At 38.8% G+C, this 19,124-nt stretch overlaps 1 protein-coding gene across 2 annotated transcripts in view; it reads left to right on the top strand.

Annotated features, from left to right (window-relative positions):
- The window catches only part of SWAP70 (switching B cell complex subunit SWAP70), a 68,414-nt gene that overhangs the window by 12,654 nt on the left and 36,636 nt on the right, over positions 1–19,124 (top strand). Inside the window, exons 2-3 of one of the 2 annotated variants that reach the window (XM_059135845.1) lie at positions 1,836–1,933; positions 11,960–12,100. In XM_059135845.1, coding sequence (XP_058991828.1) covers positions 12,068–12,100 — 33 coding nt within the window. In that variant the 5' untranslated portion in view covers positions 1,836–1,933; positions 11,960–12,067. The remainder of the gene's footprint in view (positions 1–1,835; positions 1,934–11,959; positions 12,101–19,124) is intronic. The other variant, XM_059135834.1, reaches the window with a different exon arrangement.

A 19,124-nucleotide genomic window follows, 5' to 3' on the forward strand; every position in this document is an offset into this window, starting at 1 on the left:
CTGGTGTGGGGCTAGATCCCAGGACCCTGAGATCATGACCTGAGCCGAAGACAGAGGCTTAACCCACTGAGCCACCCAGGCATCCTATAATTATTCTATTTTAGTATTTGTTATTGTTGTTAATCTTTTTACTGTGCCTAATTTATAAATTAAACTTGATCATAGGTATATATGTATCTAAAAAAACATATATCTAGGGTTCAGTACTATCCGATAGGATTTCAGGATTCCACTTGGAATATGTCCACTGCATAAGCAGGACAACTGTATACAGGAAGCAAGTTGTAAAAGGCTTTTATTGTGTGAAACACAATGTAAAAATATGTCTAATTTTTGTGAACTTGGCATGTATAATATTTTTCCCTAATTTTTTAAGGTGTTGAACTTTATTTTTTTAATATTTTATTTATTTATTTGACAGAAAGAGAGCACAAGCAGGGGGAGCAGCAGAGGGAGAGGGAGAAGCAAGCTCTCTGCTGAGCAGGGAGCCCTGTGTGGGGCTTGATCCCAGGACCCTGAGTTCATGATCTTAGCTGATGGCAGACGCTTAACTGCCTGATCAACCCAGGCGCCCCTTTTTCCTTAATATTTAGTATTAAGTTTCTGTTAACCTCTGTGGTAAAAGTTCTTTCTGTTGAAGAACTAAAAACTCTAATTAAAAAATGGGATTCAGGAATTGGAATCATGAATATGCCTTTGTAAATATTTTTTATATTTCACCAAAACAAAATAGTAAAGACAGTTCTCCAAATAAAGAACATGTAAGAGACATTTAAAAATCTTAAAATGGTAATAATGGATTCTGGGTTATTTCCATTCCTCATTCCTTATTTGCTAACAGCTTTTCAATGAGGTGAGTTGGAAGTTTTGGGGTTTTTTTGAAATAACATGTAAACTTCTGCTTTATTGAAGGTAAACTGTGAGGCGCTGTGTGTGTGTGGGTGCGCACCTCCATCTTAAGAGCCAGCGTGCATTTCTAATCTTATGACTCAGAGTTCTTTTTTTTTTTTTTTTTTTTTTTAAAGATTTTATTTATTTATTTGTAAGAGAGGGAGAGAGAACAAGCGAGCACAGGCAGACAAAGAGGCAGGCAGAGGCAGAGGGAGAAGCAGGCTCCCCGCCGAGCAAGGAGCCCGATGTGGGACTCGATCCCAGGACCCTGGGATCATGACCTGAGCCGAAGGCAGCTGCTTAACCAACTGAGCCACCCAGGCGTCCCATGACTCAGAGTTCTTAACCTTGATCTCCATTTCATACTTCCTTTTGGGTCTCACTATAATCCTGAGGTACATAGTACCTGGAAGCTAGAGACAGAAGAGGCTTTGCATGACCATTTCTCACTTATTCCATTTGCCATCACAGAGTAGCTATGTTCTCATTCCCTCCCGACAAGAGGCTTATTATGTAATCCCCTCAGTGGCTAATTAGCACGTTGGACCTCGAGGTATTCCAGCTTGCCTCCACAGTTTGTCTTATGTGTGCCCCTGTTCTTGTCCTACTACATAAGTCTAAGGTAGCCCTTTGTCTCCGCTTCCTTTATCTTCCCCAGGGATTCATTTCATGAATCTATTTTTCTGCTCAGCTTTCTGCTTTATTTCCTTTTCATTGTACCTTCAGATTCCTTTTTTTTTTTAATTCAAAATCTGTGATTCCTTGAAACTGCAATTCTCAGCAACTAATTAACTGTAGAAAGGTGTTTAGGAGTAAATCTGCATGTAGCTGAATTTTATAAATGAAGAGATCTTGTGATTAGGGAAAGATTTCTGCAATATTGGAAAAACTAATTTTTTCATCTTGGGATTCCTCTCTGCTTTCTATACCTTTTGCTTCCTTAGGAATAATTACCTTTGTTTGGTAATCAAGCATGGAGAGTGGTGTGTATGTGAGCACGGTGTACCAGCCGGACTCCGACACATGCTGAACAGTGTGGAAGGTATTCTATTTTCATTGCGTAAGTAGCTGTGGGAGGATGGAGCATTACCTTGCCAGGCAGCACATCCCCATCAGTTCTTTCAGCTCATAGGGTGATGGATGTGGGGTTACATTTTCAATCCTGTACAGAATAGATGGTTAACATATATTTGTTGACTGACAACATTAGTGCCAGTACTTCAGAACTGATCCTATAAAGGGGAAGTTACGAAAACTTTTTAGTATTTATGACAAAGGTAGAGTTTTGAGATTATTGTGATGATGTGGGTGTGGTAATTAGAGGTGAGAGCCTGGAGATGGGAAGACCAATTGGGGAGCATCTGTGAAAGTTGATGAGTCAGTTGATGAGGGCTGGACTGGGATGGTGGCTGTGGGAATCAAAACAGGTTTGTTCCTTACCCTTATAGAGCTTTAGTCCTGGGATTGATGGAGACCCAGCAAACTGTCAATTCAAATATAGTGAGATAAAGTACACATTTCACCTAAGCCTTGTGGAATCTATTCATAACACTTGCCTGTAATGAATTATTTTATTGTTGGGTGCAATATAGTGATTTTTTAAAAAAGATTTTTATTTATTTGGCAGACAGAGATCATAAGTAGGCAGAGAGGCAGGCAGAGAGAGAGTGGGGGAAGCAGGCTCCCTGCTGAGCAGAGAGCCCAATGTGGGGCTCCATCCCAGGACCCTGGGATCATGACCTGAACCAAAGGCAGAGGTTTTAACCCGCTGAGCCACCCAGGTGCCCCAATATAGTGAATTTTAAGATTAGTTTTATCATTTTTGTCCATTTATTAATTGTCATTCTTGTTTAAAGACAAGCATTCATTTTCTAACTATTTTTAAATTAAACTTTCACCAGAAAAAAAGTGCTGGATGCACAGAGGAGGGGAACTTACTTAGCTTAAGGGGAGGATTGGAGGAGTTAGGTCAGAGAATACTTCTAGAGGAAGAGGCATTTGTCGTGGACCTTAAGGGATGATGCGTCAGACTTGTCTGTAAGAACATCTATGATGAAAGATACAGAAAATAAATCCTCTGGAAAAACAGGAAAAAGTCTCAGGAAAGAGCACTTTGTTGGGGAGTCAGGAGAACTGTCTTTGCTCTGATACTTGTGTAGCCATGGGAAGTCACTTCTTGCTGGGCTTCAGCTTCCTCATTTGTAAAATGTAGAGTATCTGATGAGGTCTTTGAGGGTTAGCCTTCTAATTTAACTATGTTAGCTTGGTGTGTTTACCACAGTCATATCCTGTTGAGTGTTTGCTCTGCAGCAGCTCTTTGTTGGAGTCTCAGAAGGGAGAATGGAACCTGCTGCTGAGGATGCGGAGCCCCTGTTTCGCCAGCATTACATTCTCTGGTTAGCCATAAGTTGATAGAGCAGTTCATTCAGTGGAGAGAGGAGTTGGCCTTGGGGGGTGCTGAATTAGATTTAGCAATAGGACAATCTTTAAGTTAAGGAGGTACAAGAAGAGTAGAGTCCATGATTTGTTGTGAAAGGAATGATAGTACCAAAGTTAGCATCAGGGTGGGAAGCCTGTTTTTTGGGGAAAAAGGTGATGAATTCTTTGGGTTTTTTTGGATGTGAGGTAAATTTAGTGTAGAAATCTCTAGATGTAGGGATGTAAATCAGAGGGAAAGACCAAAAGGAGATGTGAGAGTTATTAAAATAGAGGTAACTTAACATTGTCAGAATAAAAGCACTTTTGAAGAAGAGAATAGGGAGAAAGAACTCAGGGTTGAAAATTGAGCTTTGGTAGAGGTGCCTTTATGGGTTCACCTCCCTCACCCCTCATTTTCCTAAGGAGAAGAACCAACATAAGTCTAAGAGGATGGGGGTGATCCAGATTGCCAAGTGCTAGCAACTTGGGAGAATGACTTGTTCAGAAGGTGTCTGTCCTACGATAGGTTCTCCAGGAAGCAGATGGTGAGACAGAGTTGGGATTGCAAAAGGGCTACTGAGAAGAAACACCTATGGGGGGAAAAAAGAGAGAAAGAGGAAGCAGAATTGGGAAAAGGAGGTTATCAAATTGTGATACGGACCTGACAAAACTAGGAACAAATGATATCACCACCTTGCTCGGTCATTGGCTGAGGAGCCTAAACGTGTCTGCCACAGAATCCTTTTGAAAAAGCAATTTCATGAGATTGATAAGGATGGGAGCCATATTATGGGGGCCATAAGGAGACAGTGATCAGAAGAGGGGACAGCAACGATAAACCTCAGATTTGTGATGTTTATCATCACTTTGGGTGTATACTGTGTCTTCAGATTTTCTTTTGGAGTAGAGTGTACTAAATTGAACGACCTAATTTTTCTCTCTTCTGTTACAGTGTTCTCTCTCACAGTTGCTTAATTCTTACTGAGTCCCTTCCTCAAAAATCTCAACTTGAAAAAAAAAAAATCTCAACTTGAATTTTGAGGAAATGGATTGCTTTACTAGACTGCAGGTCAAATGAATTACGCCTGCTAGTTCTGGTGGCATGAATAACTAATGGGGGCATTGGTTTTTACTCTAAAAATGATCTGAATTAGAGATTCCAATTAAACAAAAATGCTCTCCAGTAGAATATAGTAGTAGTACAATGAAGTAAATTCAAAGACTTAGATCTAGATAAAAATGATGGAGAAGCAAACTAAATTAAAGAGAGAGAGACATAAGAAAATTCTTAAATAGGGCTCATTTAGCACACATTTGTTGAACATCAGGTACTTTATTAGGCTTTGGTATTGTACAGTTGGATAAAATATAGATCTTCCCTTTACAGAGCTTACAGAGTAGTGGGAGAGATAGATACACTTATTGGAGTTAAATATTTTTATACATGATTTATCTTAAAACATTTGCTTATGCTGTAATCCAGCAGGAGGGAGACTGGAATCTAAGGAAGTTGTCCCAGATTGGGAGACTTTGTTGCCCATCATGTGGCTTCTTTAAGAGGCATGGCAAAGCCTAGTTCTTTGTGATGACTGAACTGAGTTAGTTTCATCAATTCTATATTCCTAGAGTGATCTCTTCATATTTTTGTAATTTTTTGTAATTTTATTGGTGTTCCCTGGAACCTCCAGACATACTTAATTTTTAAGTTTTCCATAAATATAAGAACTTCACTTTTTCTGATTATAAAGATAATATGTAGAATATTCAAACAATGCGTTGAAGTATAAAGGCAAAGTTAAAAGTACCCAAAATTCCACCACCAAGGGCAGATGCAGTTAACTTTTCAGTGAATATCTTTCTAACATCTTTTCTGTTTCTTCCACCGCTTTTTCCTCCTTCTCCTTGCTCTTTATGCATATACACATGCATGCACACAGTTGCATATACACAAACATACTCATCCTTTTATATAAATGGGACTGTATTTCATATACTTTTTAAACCTATTTTCTTTTTATTCTTTTTTTTTTTTTTTTAAGGTTTCTTTTGTTTACTTGACAGAGAGAGAGAGAGAGAGAGCGAGCGCGAGAGCAGGAACAGAGGCAGGGAGAGTGGGGGAAGAGAGAAGCAGGCTTCCCGCCCAGTAGGGAGCCCGATGTGGGGCTTGATCATAGGACCCTGGGATCATGACCTGAGCCGAAGGTAGACGCTTAACAGACGGAGCCACTTAGGCACCTCTGTAACCTATTTTCTTAAAGAGGTGTTAGGGTTATCTTTGCATATCACTCCTCATAGATACAGACAGCATTCTTAATAATGGCTATAAACTATTTCACTGTGTTGATGCACCATGTTTTATTTAACCACTTTACTATTGTTAGATATTTGAGGTGTTTAGATGCTTTCAACCAGTAAACTTGTTTGGTGGGAATTGTATTGTTGGTACAGAGGGGTAGGAAGAAATGCTAGAAAGCTAACAAGGGCCTGATTTGTCGAGTGGACTTAAATATACAGATGAGATACTTATTTGGTTTTTTACTTCTGTAGACTTTTTTTGAATTTTAGATGAGGGAATAATGTGGTATAAGCAGCACTTAAAGATTAACTTAGTAAGGGGCGCCTGGGTGGCTCAGTCCTTTAAACATCTGCCTTTGGCTTAGGTCATAATACCAGAATCCTGGGATGGAGTCTGCTTTGGGCTCCCTGCTCAGCGGGGAGTCTCCTTCTCCCTCTGCCTCTGCTGCTCCCCGATTGTGCTCTCTAGCGCGTGCTCTCTCTCTGTCAAATAAATAAATAAAATCTTCAAAAAAAAAAAAAAAGATTTATTTGGTAAAAGTGTCTAGTATTGCATTTAGGCCTGAATCAACATTGAGTTGGAGATTTCTGAGGTTGAATACAGTAAAGATAATTTAAGAGAAAGCAAGCAAGATTGAAACAGTGATAAGCAGGATGAAAGGATATTGTCAGGAAAGGGAAAATGACTCTATGTGGTAAGGGGCAGGACTTCTATTAAGACAATGCTCTTAAGGCAGGGCATAATACTGGTAGGAAATTGGTCATTCTGCTTCATTGTTAGGAAGAGTTTTCTGGTAATTTGCCATTAGCTTGAAATTTTATAAATCAGACAGGAATTTTCATGTTTTTTTTTTCCCTAAAGATTGCTTATTATGAACTATAATTCTATAATTGTGTTGGTTCAGATAAGCTTATTGGAATAGAGATCCCCACCCCCCTTTTCTTCAGTGTTGAAGTTTGCCCATTACGCACATCCTGTAAAGGGAAACTGTGTGACTTGTGGGGGGGGCACATTTCAGAGAACCTTTATAATCTCTACATCTTGGGAGGGAGGAGGGTAAAGATTATGCACTCATGTGTGTTAAAACACTGCTTAGTCGTTCGTCATCCTTGGTTTTGTTTTCATGATAGTTGGAGTAAAGTGCTTAAAAAGGGTAAATGGCAAACCACTGAATAGGAACAGACCAATGAACAGGGCTCATGCAGCTAATTAGTCATCTCTCTTCAGCAAAGGCCCTGCAGAGGCAATAGTAGATATGAAAGGACTGGAGAGATGGGTTGTTGGCATGGATATGGATCTTTTATTATAGTAACAATAGTTTATTCTTCAAATCAAGGGAATGAGAGCAAAGTTGCTTAGCAATCATGTGGGCGCTAGAAGAATGGCCTTTGGAAGCAGGCATTTGAAGTGGGATCAATTCAACTTTTTTGAGAAACTTGCAAACAGTCTGATTAGAGTGATTCATGGGCAGTCCTCATGCAAATCGAGAACTTGCAGCCCTCTTGTCCTGATTGCTTTTGTCCTGATCTATTTTCCAGCTTCCTCATCTGGAGAGGCTAGCACTTCTTGGAACTGGTTCCCCCAAAGATGGCTGCTAGGAGAGGGGCTTCCTGAGAGAGAATGGTTCCAGAGTTCTAGGCATGTGTAGTTCTTTGCCACTGGATTTAACTTGGCTCCACAAAATAGTGCCAGACATCTTATTGGGTCCTGGAGAACTGATTAGGTAGGGCTAGGCGAGTACCAGTCCATCAGTGCACCTTATCTACAACATGCATACGTGGCCACAGGGTATTGGGCTCTCTGTTCTTCCAGAAACAGAGGGCAAGTGGCAAATGTGGAAGGGGCATCAGAACAGGAGGCTTGGGTTCTGGCCCAGTTTCACTACACATAAAATTCTGTGATTTGGGGATATCTCCAAACCTCTGACTCAGACTCTTCATCTGTAAAATAGCAATAATACCTACCTTTCCCTGGGGTGAGACTAAAACCACCAATGGACGATGCCAGTCTACTCTAAAAAGCATAAAGTACTATACAAGCTTACGGAGTGTTTACTTCTTACTAGTAGTTTGTATTCTGGCCTTTAAGATTTTGATTACTTTATACATTTTTTTATTAAAAAACTTGAGATACCATTCAGGGTTTTAAAAAAAATTGCTGATAATTAAAAAAAAAAAAAGATTTCATTTATTTATTTATTTGAGAAAGAAAGAACACAAGAACAGGAGGAGAAGGAGAAGCAGACTCCTCACTGAGCAGGGACCCCAATGTGGGACTCTACCTCAGGACCCTGGGATCATAAACTGAGCTGAAGGCAGATGCTTAACTGACTGAGCCACCCAGGCATGCCACCCCCTACCTTTTTAAAAGATTTTATTTATTTATCCTGATAAAATTTTTTTTTTTAAAGATTTTATTTATTTATTTGACAGACAGAGATCACAAGTAGGCAGAGAGGCAGGCAGAGAGAGAGGAGGAAGCAGGCTCCTTGCTGAGCAGTGAGCCTGATGTGGGACTCGATCCCAGGACCCTGAGATCATGACCTGAGCCAAAGGCAGCGGCTTAACCCACTGAGCCACCCAGGCGCCCCTGATAAAATTTTTTGAAAAGTTTTAAAGATAGCACACTTTTTTTTTCTGTTTTATTAACAAAACCTTTTCAGTTATCTATTATTCAGTTTGTTATTTTGTTTGACGAAGACTTCCCTATTCTAGGCCATATTAACAATGAAAAAAAGCCAGTTTATAATCAAATTGTAGTGCTTTTGCTGAATTCATAAAGCAAGTTTGGGTTGACAGTTAAGGATTGGTCTTTAAAAAAATTTTTTTTTAGAAGCAGGTTTAACACCTTATTCTGCAGTGAGTGTGCTCAGTATGAGCAAATAGGTAGCAAAACATTAAAGCATTATAAAATGGTAAGTGGCAAACCACTGAGCAGGAACAGACTGCATGAGCAGGGCTAGCGCTCAGATCTTCTCTAGGGTCATTGTTACTATTAAGTGTTGTCTCCCTCTGTTTGTTTAACTAAATAAAATAAAGAAAGGCAGTTAAGAAAATTCTAGAGAAGTCTAGAGTTCAAATCTAAATCTTCTTTGGTGGGATCACTGAATTGAACTAAGCACCTACACATAAAAAGAGCATTGTTTGTTTACTTTAGAGACCTAAAACTATGATGTCCTTTATTACTAGAGAGTGTTGGACCAGGGATTACAAAACCTGAATTCTAGTCTCTGTTTTGCTAAGTAACCTTAGTTAAAAACAAAACAAGAGAAATTTTATGTCTTTAAGCCAGTACTTATCAACTATAGGATGAGGAGGATGACAATATGGCAGGTAAAGCTCCTGCCAGGACTTTAGTTGGAAGATCTATAAAACCCGAAGGCAGAGAGAGAGGGGTGTGGGAGAGATTGGTGTATCCTTTTTGTACCTTTGGGAGTTTGCATTGATCAACTACTTTTCTCATGTTACTCCCCTATCTAAAAGCCTTCTAATTGCCCTTTTCTGTCCAAAAAGCTCTCCATATTTTAAGGCCTAGATTACATATCACTTCCTCTGTGAAGTCACTTTAACACACATTGTTTTTCTTTTCTGAACTCATTGATTGTCCTTACATCACACTCATCTGTTAATCATGGTAATTGCTGTGGAAAATGCCTTCCTTTTATACCTATCTCTAGAGAGTGGATTAATGTGAAAGAAAAAATATAGACTTCGAAGTTAAATAGATCTAGCTGTATGATCTTATGTCAGCCACTTTCTAAAAATACATGTTTAATTTTTTTTAATAGAACATTTTTGATTAGATAAAATTTTTTTCAAGCTTAAGAAAAAGAGGAGGTGCAGTGAAAAGTCTTCCTTCCTCAGGTCTACCACCAAGCTAGTCTTTCCCCGACTGTTACTAGTTTTTTATATATTCTGCTAGAGTTTTTAATTTTTTAAAGAAATAGAACCTTTATTTATCTATTTTTAAGATTTATTTATTTGTCAGAGAGAGAGCCCAAGGAGGGGGAGCAGCAGACAGAGGGAGAGGCAGGCTCCCTGCTGAGCAAGGAGCCTGATGTGGCTCTCTGGCATGGGATTCCAGGGCCTTGGGATCATGACCTGAGCTGAAGGCAGACACTCAACCTACTGAGCCACTGAGGTGCCACTCTGCTAGAGTTTCTTATTTTTTCTTTCTTTTTCTTTTACATAAAAGATGGCACACTAAACATAATCTTAAGCACATTACTTTTTTCACTTATCTTAGAGATCTTTTCATATCACTAGATAGTGAGCTTCCTTATTGTTCTTAATGTTTTATGAATGCATCATAATTTAACCAGTGGTTGGGAATTTTTACTCGAAGTCCCAAATGATTTCGGATTTGAATGACCTTTGAGCCTTTTCTGAGAAAATCACTCCTTATTTCTCTAAACTCCTATTTCTATGGTGCTTTACAGGTTTTAAGCGCTTTATGTACTTGAAGTTGATCCTCACAAAACCTCTTTGGAAGTAGGTAATTTACTCTGTAAGTTTTACTAGGTAAATAGAGAAAGGAAATATCTATTTAGGTTTCTGCTGACTGCGGTACAAGATTCTTCAGCAAAAGCTCTACCGTGCTCTTTTCATGTGCTCTACTATTGGCAAATAGAGATTTTGCTTGAGAAACACAGCCTGCTTTGTAGGGGCTGATAAAAGTCTTCATTACTTCATTTATAACCATTTGTGAATTTACTTCCTTTCCTTTACTTACTTCCTTAAAACCAGTAGAGCATGTTGAAAAGGATCTCCAGATAAAGGAAGCTTTGAGAAACAAAACAAATATAGAGAGAAGATATGCAAATATTCTTTTTATAGGTTACTTTTTTTAATCTTAAAAAATCCTAACTGAAACATGTGTATGCAGAAAAAAGTGACTTGCTTAATGGCATTAAGATGAATGTGGTTCTTCAAGTGATTAAATGTGTAGGGCTGAGAAAAGTAGGTAGTATTTTAACCTGGAATTTAACATTTGGTAAGATTCTCTGTTAAAGTACAGCCAGAGCTCTATAATTGACCTGTACAGAATGCACAAATGAAAACGGGAGGGATTTAAGTTTTACTGTAAAACTTTCATTTAATGCAAAATGAGGTTAGTACTCAGAGAGCCCAAACTGCTACTTGAACTGCCTGAGTATTAATTATGAGCTCAGGTTATGCCAAAACCAGTAACGCTTTGTATATGGAATGCAAATTTTCTACAAAAGACTTTTAACCATTTTGGTGACTTCTGAGATATTTTTTCAATAAATTTTCTCCTATTTCTTCTAAACCAGGCCCTTGGTTTCTTTTTTCTTTTTGTATTTATTTTTTTTTAATACTCATGCTGAAAACAGTCTAGTATCCTAGGATTTTAGAGATATTTGGACACTTAGCGATTGCTAAATAATGTTTGGTACCTTTGTATATCAACTTGGCCCTTTGTGTTGTAACAAGTGAGAGAACACTGGAGCCCAGAAAGGTATGATTGGCCCTGGTCAGTCACTTTGTCCAGAACCCTCAGCTGCAGCTGTCCGGTTCCACGTTCTTTCTCAGACAGCTCTCACTGACACTGCTCTACCTGGGGAATTTAATTTTGAAAACATTGTTTTGGCCCTTCCCAGCTCTTTTTAATTTCTTTCTTCTTCTTCTTCTTCTTTTTTTTTAAGATTTTATTTATTTATTTGGCAGACAGAGATCACAAGTAGGCAGAGAGGCAGGCAGAAAGAGAGAGGAGGAAGCAGGTTTCCTGCCAAGCAGAGAGCCCGATGCCGGGCTCGATCCCAGGACTCTGGGATCGTGACTTGAGCCGAGGCAGAGGCTTTAACCCACTGAGCCACCCAGGCGCCCCCCCTTTTTTCTTTCTAATGTGGGCCAAGTAATAAAAAACTCTAAGGAATATTATAGTCACAGATATGTAAACATATTTCTTTTTAGTAGAGTTGACACACAGTGTCTAGAAGTTTCAAGTGTACAGCGTCGTGATTCACCTTCTCTATACTTGATGCTGTGCCCACCACAAGCGTAGCTCCATCTGTCACTGCCCAGCACTGTCACAGTCTTATTGACTGCATTCCTGTTGCTGTTCCCTTTATTCCTGTGTAGAGTCACAGATCTGGCGTGGAGCCGACTCATTGTAGGCACGTAAAAGAGACTTTTTGAAGTGAGCCAGAACTAGGGAGGGAATGAGGTAACAACCAAGTGAGGAGCAGGCAGGCGAGCAGTACTCACCCAGCATTTGTTAGCTCATTTCTCCATCTTTTTTTCCTAGGGCAGGGAGCAGCCAGTAGTGCTCAGACAGTGAAGCTGCCATGTGTTGGTTTGTGGATGCCTTTAAATGACTTTCTTTCCCCCTTAGGTCCTTTCCCATAACCTGTGCACGGTGCTGAAGGTTCCACATGACCCTGTTGCCCTTGAAGAGCACTTCCGGGATGATGATGAGGGGCCTGTTTCCAATCAGGGCTACATGCCATATTTAAACAAGTTCATTCTGGAAAAGGTATGTTTCTGATGTCTTCTTGCTTTCAGAGTGGTTTGGTTTGCACATTTCAAGTGGGCCCCAGAGCCTCTTGCTGGTGAGTTCGTTCAGTAAGGATTTTAGGTGTGATGCATCAGGAGGATAAGTCAGTCAGAAACGAAAGAAAGAATGGGAGACTGACATTTCCTATTTCTTCCTCTTCACTGTCTTCTTAAAGTTGGTTTGGTATTTTGCAGCTTGGCTCATTTTTTGAAATTAAGAACTGTACTTTGTATTAGTCTGTAATGTTTCCTTAGAGTGCTTCCCCCCCCCTCCTTTTAAAATTCTGGTTCCACATGTACTGGCAATGATTGTTAAAGCATGGGTGTGTTAGGGTAAAACATGAATACCAAAGGTGATATTAATTATCTTTACTAAATAGCTATTGTACAGCAAAGTTTTCATCATAGACTTTTCAGGGTATTGCTCAGATGCTCCCTCTGGGGTATATAATGAATAAAGATGCTGCAAAAACCTGTTTTGTGTTTGGAAGCCAAATATAACCTATTGGCATTGCTGCCATGTTCAATTTCTCTTCTGGTTTGGATAATTAAAAATTGACAGAAGGGGCGCCTGGGTGGCTCAGTGGGTTGGGCCACTGCCTTCGGCTCAGGTCATGATCCCAGGGTCCTGGGATCGAGTCCCACATCGGGCTCTCTGCTCAGCGGGGAGCCTGCTTCCCTCTCTCTCTGCCTGCCTCTCCATCTACTTGTGATTTCTCTCTGTCAAATAAATAAATAAAATCTTAAAAAAAAAAAAAAATTGACAGAAGAAGGTGTTGAATTTAATGTACTTCTATTTCTATTTAGAAGAAAATAAACGGATGGCACCTTCAAATAATTTTAAAAAATCGGTGATTAAAAATTATGAAAGGTTTCGTATGCTTATTAAATAGGCAGTTAATACAAAAATATATGAAATAAAAAGTGAATGTCTCTTTACTCTTTCTAGTCTCACGCTCCATGAGTAACCACCTTTAACAGTTTGGTGAATATCTTTGCCAGTCTTTTTAAATATATGCATGTAAATATCCCTGTACATAATACATAGTGTTTGTTTCCATAGGGCTTGGATCATGCTATACATAAACTTCTTCAAATTGTTTTTTTTTTTAATTTTTAATTTTTTATAAACATATATTTTTATCCCCAGGGGTACAGGTCTGTGAATCGCCAGATTTACACACTTCACAGCACTCACCAAAGCACATACCCTCCCCAATGTCCATAATCCCACACCCCTTCTCCCAACCCCCTTCCCCCCAAATTGTTTTTTTTTAACTGAATGATATATTAGTGTCATTTTTCCATATTGTCTAACTTTGTTTAGGTATGAAATTAATTATATATTCACATGAATGGCTGGGAAATTCCTGCTTTGGCTATTTATAACACCAAGCATGAAATTTTTGGATATATCTTAAAAATGCCTTTCAAAAAGTGACAGTGATAATACTTTTAAATTAAAAAGAAAATACATTTAGGGACACCTGGCTGGCTAAGTCAGAGGAGCATGTGACTCTTGATCTTGAGGTTGTGAGTATGAGCCCCACATTGGGTGTAGAGAGGACTTAAATAAATAAACTTAAAAAAAAATTTAAAAACTATATTTTCCCATCACCTAAATACCACAACTTTTTATATATTTTTTCCTATGGTTTCTTTGGATTTTTTTTTTCCCTGGTGGTCTAGTGGTTAGGATTCGGCGCTCTCTTTGGATTTTTTTATTGCTGTATTTGTATACATTTTTTATATTCAATATCTTTTTATAATAGTAAAGTACAGTAATTAAAATTTATGAGAATAAGTTAAGTTAGTAGTTTGGAAAAGGTCAAGATGTTGGTCAAGGTTCTTTTAAAAAGTCTCATGTTTTAGTGTGCCTGGGTGGCTCAGACGGTTGAGCATCTGCCATCAGCGCAGATCATGATCCCCGGGTCCTGGGATTGAGCCCTGTGTTTGGCTGCCTGCTGAGCAGGGAGCTTGCTTCTCCCTCTCTCTCTCTGCCTGCCACTCCCCCTGCTTGTGCTCTCTCTCTTTGTCAAATAAATAAATAAAATTTTAAAATATAAAAAATCAGATTTTTCAGAAATTTTATTGCAAAAGTTGTCAAGATTACAATGTTTTCATTTATGTAGGATTCTTTGTACCTGTGTCTATTATTCCGTATCAGCCTCACAATACAATTTTCTTTCTTCTTTTTTTGTTTTTTAAGATTTTATTTATTTATTTGACACAGAGAGAGAGAGAGAGAGATCGCAAGTAGGCAGAGAGGCAGGCAGAGAGAGAGAGGGGAAAACAGGCTCCCCGTTGAGCAGAGAGCCCAATATGGGGCTCGATCCCAGGACCCTGAGATCATGACCTGAGCAGAAAGCAGAGGCTTAAGCCACTGAGCCACGCAGGCACCCCACAATACAATTTTCTGCTCTTTATTTGTGTTTGTTTTATGTGTATATGTGCTTATATGTGTTTTAAGTATTCCCTGTAGAGATGATAACATTGCTTTGATCATGCCTAATTATTAGGAAAATAAGAGAAATCTACCATAATGAAATACAAGATTTAATAAGGCTCACAGAAGCCACAAATTATGTGATTCCACTTATATGAAATGCCTAAAATAGGCAAACAAATAGAGATAAAAAGTAGATTAGTGGTTGACAGAGGTTGAGGGGAAGTTGGAATGGTGAGTAACTACCAATGGGCTTGGGATTTCTTTTTGGAATGATGAAAATGTTCTAGAATTAGATAGTGATGGTAGTTGCAAAACTTTGTGAATATATTAAAATCTATTGAATTGTACACTTTAAAATGCAAGTTTTATGGTATGTGAATTATGTTTCAATAAAAAAATTGTCTAGGGTCGCCTGGGTGGCTCAGTCAGTTAAGTGCCTGCCTCTGGCTCCAGTCATGATCCAGGAGTCCTGGGAATGAGCCCTGCAGGAAGCTCCCTGGTCTGTGGGAAGTCTGCCTCTCCCTCTTCCTCTGCTCTACCCCTTGCCTGTGAACTTTCTCTCTCTCCCCCTTTCTCTGAAATAAATAAATAAATAAATCTTTAGAAATGTTTTAAATCAGATTATATGGAAACTGATTTGTGAGGTCTCAAAATTTCATATGATGCTGTACTATTTTCTGGAGCTTTTCCTGGGTGCTGTTCTGTTCACTGATGAGGTAGTTCATTTGTGCTCTGTAGTTGTATTATAAGTAAATATGTCTTAAATTCCACAAATATTTGATGCCCTGCTGTGTGAGTGTGTTTAATCTTAAAAATTAAAGATAGTCAGTGGCACCTGGGTGGCTCTGTTGGTTAAGCATCCCAACTCTTGATTTTGGCTTAGGTTGTGATCTCAGGGTTCTGAGATTGAGCTTTCCCTTGGGGTCTGCACTGGGTGTGGAGCCTGCTTAAGATTCTCTTTCTCCGGGGTGCCTGGGTGGCTCAGTGGGTTAAGCCTCTGCCTTCGGCTCAGGTTGTGATCTCAGGGTCCTGGGATCAAGCCCCACATCTGGCTCTCTGCTCAGCAGGGAGCCTGCTTCCCCCTCTCTCTCTGCCTGCCTCTCTGCCTACTTCTGATCTCTGTCTGTCAAATAAATAAATAAAATCTTAAAAAAAAAAAAAAAGAAAGATTCTCTTTCTCCCTCTCCTTCTGCTCTCTACCCTCCCCCCAAATTAAAAAACAATCAGCAGAATTGTGTCTGTTAGTAAAATGTAGAATGTACTGGGAAGTATTCAGAAATCTGAAAATTGCCTTTTCAGTGCTAGAATTTGTGTAGGGTGGGCCAGTGGATAGAGAAACATGGTTTCATGTCTCAAAGTGCTGTACCCTAATACTGCATTTTGTTCTTGTTGGTGTAACTTTCATTAAATACCTTGAATTTTAAGCTTTAAAATGTTTTTTCCTTTAGTATTTAGGTGTTTTAAAGTTTTGTAATGGGGGGAGCAAATATAGCAGTATTTAAAAAGTTCAAAATTAGCTACTAAGTTTGGAGAAAAACTTACTCAAAATGAATGAGGATATGATGAAACAGTAAGTTCTTGTTTATTATTGCTTAGCCACCTGGAGTGGAATTTTGCCAGTCCTTCAATCCAAATAAAACAGCCAAGGTTTCCATGGTGTGGGTTTAAATTGAAAAAGATTAGTGCCTTGTTTTGAAACTTGGTTGAAAAAGTGCCAATAGTGACTGGAGAACGTTAACATAAAGTTTAGAGATTCTAATTGGTTATGCAAAAGAAATAGAAAATAATGATTAAATTTGCAAGATGTGATAACATATCTGTGTGTGTCATACATATACATATACATAAACATACACACACACACACACACACACACACACATACACATCACACACTATCTCATTCGATCCTCATGTTAATCCTGTAATGCATAACTGGAATTCTTACTCCCATTTAACCTAGGAGGAAGCTGAGCATAAGGTTGCCTAACTAATAAGGGTTAGGGAGATTTTAAACCTAAGCCATTTAATTTCTAGATCAGTGTTCTTTTAACTGTACTGTTGAGGGATTAATTACTTCCTTTAAGAATTACTGTTTTTCCAATTATGGGGTATATAGGGGAAGGGGAAGAGGCTTAAAAGCTATTCTGACAAATCTCAAACTCTGTCAGCCTCTAGTTTCTTAGGTTTTTTTCTCAAAAAACATGAGTTTTAACATGAGTCTTTTCTCATAATTAGTATCTTGTGTTCTTTAGTGTTCATTCTCATCACATTTTCTCCAGGTGGTTTTAGAGGTTTTTTGCCTTTGTCTAGGTTAATTATTCTGAAGGGGCTGGGACTGAGAGATAAATTATGTTGAAATTCACTTTCTAAAAACTAATTTTTCCAATTGATTTCTGTATTTGCTTTCAGAGATAATCATATTTCTGTTGTTCTTCATGATGACAGGATTTATTTTCAGCTTTCCTGAGACATCAAATGATTAATATGCCTGTGTTCTTGTATCAATTATTTTGCCTTCCCAGAGTGTTAACTTTTATTTTTTTACTTTTTTGTTAAATTTCTTCTTTAGTAAAAAATGGGATTCTGTGAACATTTAGGAAGAATGTTTTTGTGAGCCTCCCCTCTTCTTTTTTTGCAAAGAGACGTTATATCTGGATTATCTGACAGTAAATAATTGAAGAAAGCAATATATTTGTTACCTTTTTACTACTGAGCCCTGATAGATTACATCAAAAGGTAATTCTACTTCAGCATATTTATGTAGCAATCTAATTCTCTTATGAGATTTAATAACTTGTTAGGCTTTTGGGTCTGAATCATTTTCAGTTCTTTTTCCTGATTCCACATTTTAAGGGTTGTTCTGAGCTATTTATGACTAAAACCAATAGTAATCTGTTAGCAAGATGCCTAGTCTCATTGGGGAATTTGCTGCTTTCCTAGAAGAATCCTTTTCTTGGGCACCTGGGTGGCTCAGTGGTTTAAGCTGCTGCCTTTCGCTCAGGTCGTGATCTCAGGATCTTGGGATCGAGTCCCGCATTGGGCTCTCTGCTCAGCAGGGGACCTGCTTCCCTCTCTCTCTCTGCCTGCCTCTCTGCCTACTTGTGATCTCTCTCTGTCAAATAAATAAATAGAATCTTAAAAAAAAAATCCTTTTCTTTTTTGCTTTTGGCTTTTTGGAAACATACATACACATGGAAGAAAAGCAAAAAGAAATGTTTCGGTTCAATATAATGTCCTTTCTCTAAAGGCTAGTAGCATCTGCATTCTGTTTTCTAGGCTGACATACCAAAAGCTTGCTGTTCATGTCAGTTCTAGTTCTTCCATAAAATGAAGTTTCAGATTTCTGTTGCTTGAATCCGTATATCATCAGCAATCAAAATATCTTCAAATGGGTGCCTAACAACTGTCATTCAATAGGAAGTCCTACTGCTCTCAACTACCCAAAACCATGTTTTTGTACAGTTTTTTAAAATTTATTAGCCTGTGTTATTTTTTCTTTCATTGTTGCTTAAGAGTTACGTAGTATTATTTTGGCATAATGGTCAAGTCAGACTCTATATTTTCATCACATTTGTGAAGTTATACAGCACTAAGGACTTTTTTTTTCAATTTTAATTTTTTGAGAGGGGGAGAGCATGTGTTTGAGGTGAAGAGGTGGTTGGAGAGGGACAGAGAGAGAGGGAGGGAGAGAATCTTAAACAGGCTCCATGCCCAGCACAGAGCCTGATGGGTGCGGCCTGATCTCATGACGCTGAGATCATGACCTGAGCGGAAATCAAGAGTTGGACATTTAATTGACTGAGCTACCCAGGTGGTGCCCAGCACTAAAAATTTCTGGTGAAAAAAGAGGTTAAATGCTGAAAATTGTGGATGACTTTATGCCACTGAGTACTGTGGCCAGCAATATAAGAGTGACATGGTTTAAAGAAATACTGTTTTTTAAAATAAAAGCCTTATTTAAAGTGTATAATTCAGTGGTTCTTGGTATAACCACTTCTTTTTTAAGATTTTATTTATTTGTCAGAGAGAGAGTGAGCACACAAACAGGGGGAGCGGCAGGCAGAGGGAGAGGCAGGCTTCCCGCCAAGCAATGAGTCTGATGTGGGACTTGATCCCAGGATCCTGGAATCATGACCTGAGCCAAAGGCAGATGTTTCACTGACTGAGCCACTCAGGCATCCTAGGGACTTTAAAACAAAAAAACAAAAAAAACATTTATTTGTGTATTTTAGGGAGAAACACGAGTGTGAGCAGGGGGAGGGAGAGAGGTAGACAGGTAGACTCCTGCTGAGTGGGAGCTTGACATGGCTCAATCCCAGGACCCTGAGATCATGGCCTGAGCTCAAGCCAAGAGTCTGATGCTTAACATACTGAACCACCCAGTGTAGTGTAGTGTAGTGTAGTCACTTCTTTTGTGCAGACAACACCATAGTCAATTTTAGAATATTTTCTTTACCTTCCTTCAAAAAAACTGTATCCATTAGGACTCACTCTCTCCTTCCCCACACTCCTAAGAAACCACTAATCTATTTTCTATTTCTATAGATTTGCCT

The sequence above is a fragment of the Mustela lutreola genome, chromosome 1 (genome assembly GCF_030435805.1).
Source record: "Mustela lutreola isolate mMusLut2 chromosome 1, mMusLut2.pri, whole genome shotgun sequence".
Lineage (NCBI taxonomy): Eukaryota > Metazoa > Chordata > Mammalia > Carnivora > Mustelidae > Mustela > Mustela lutreola.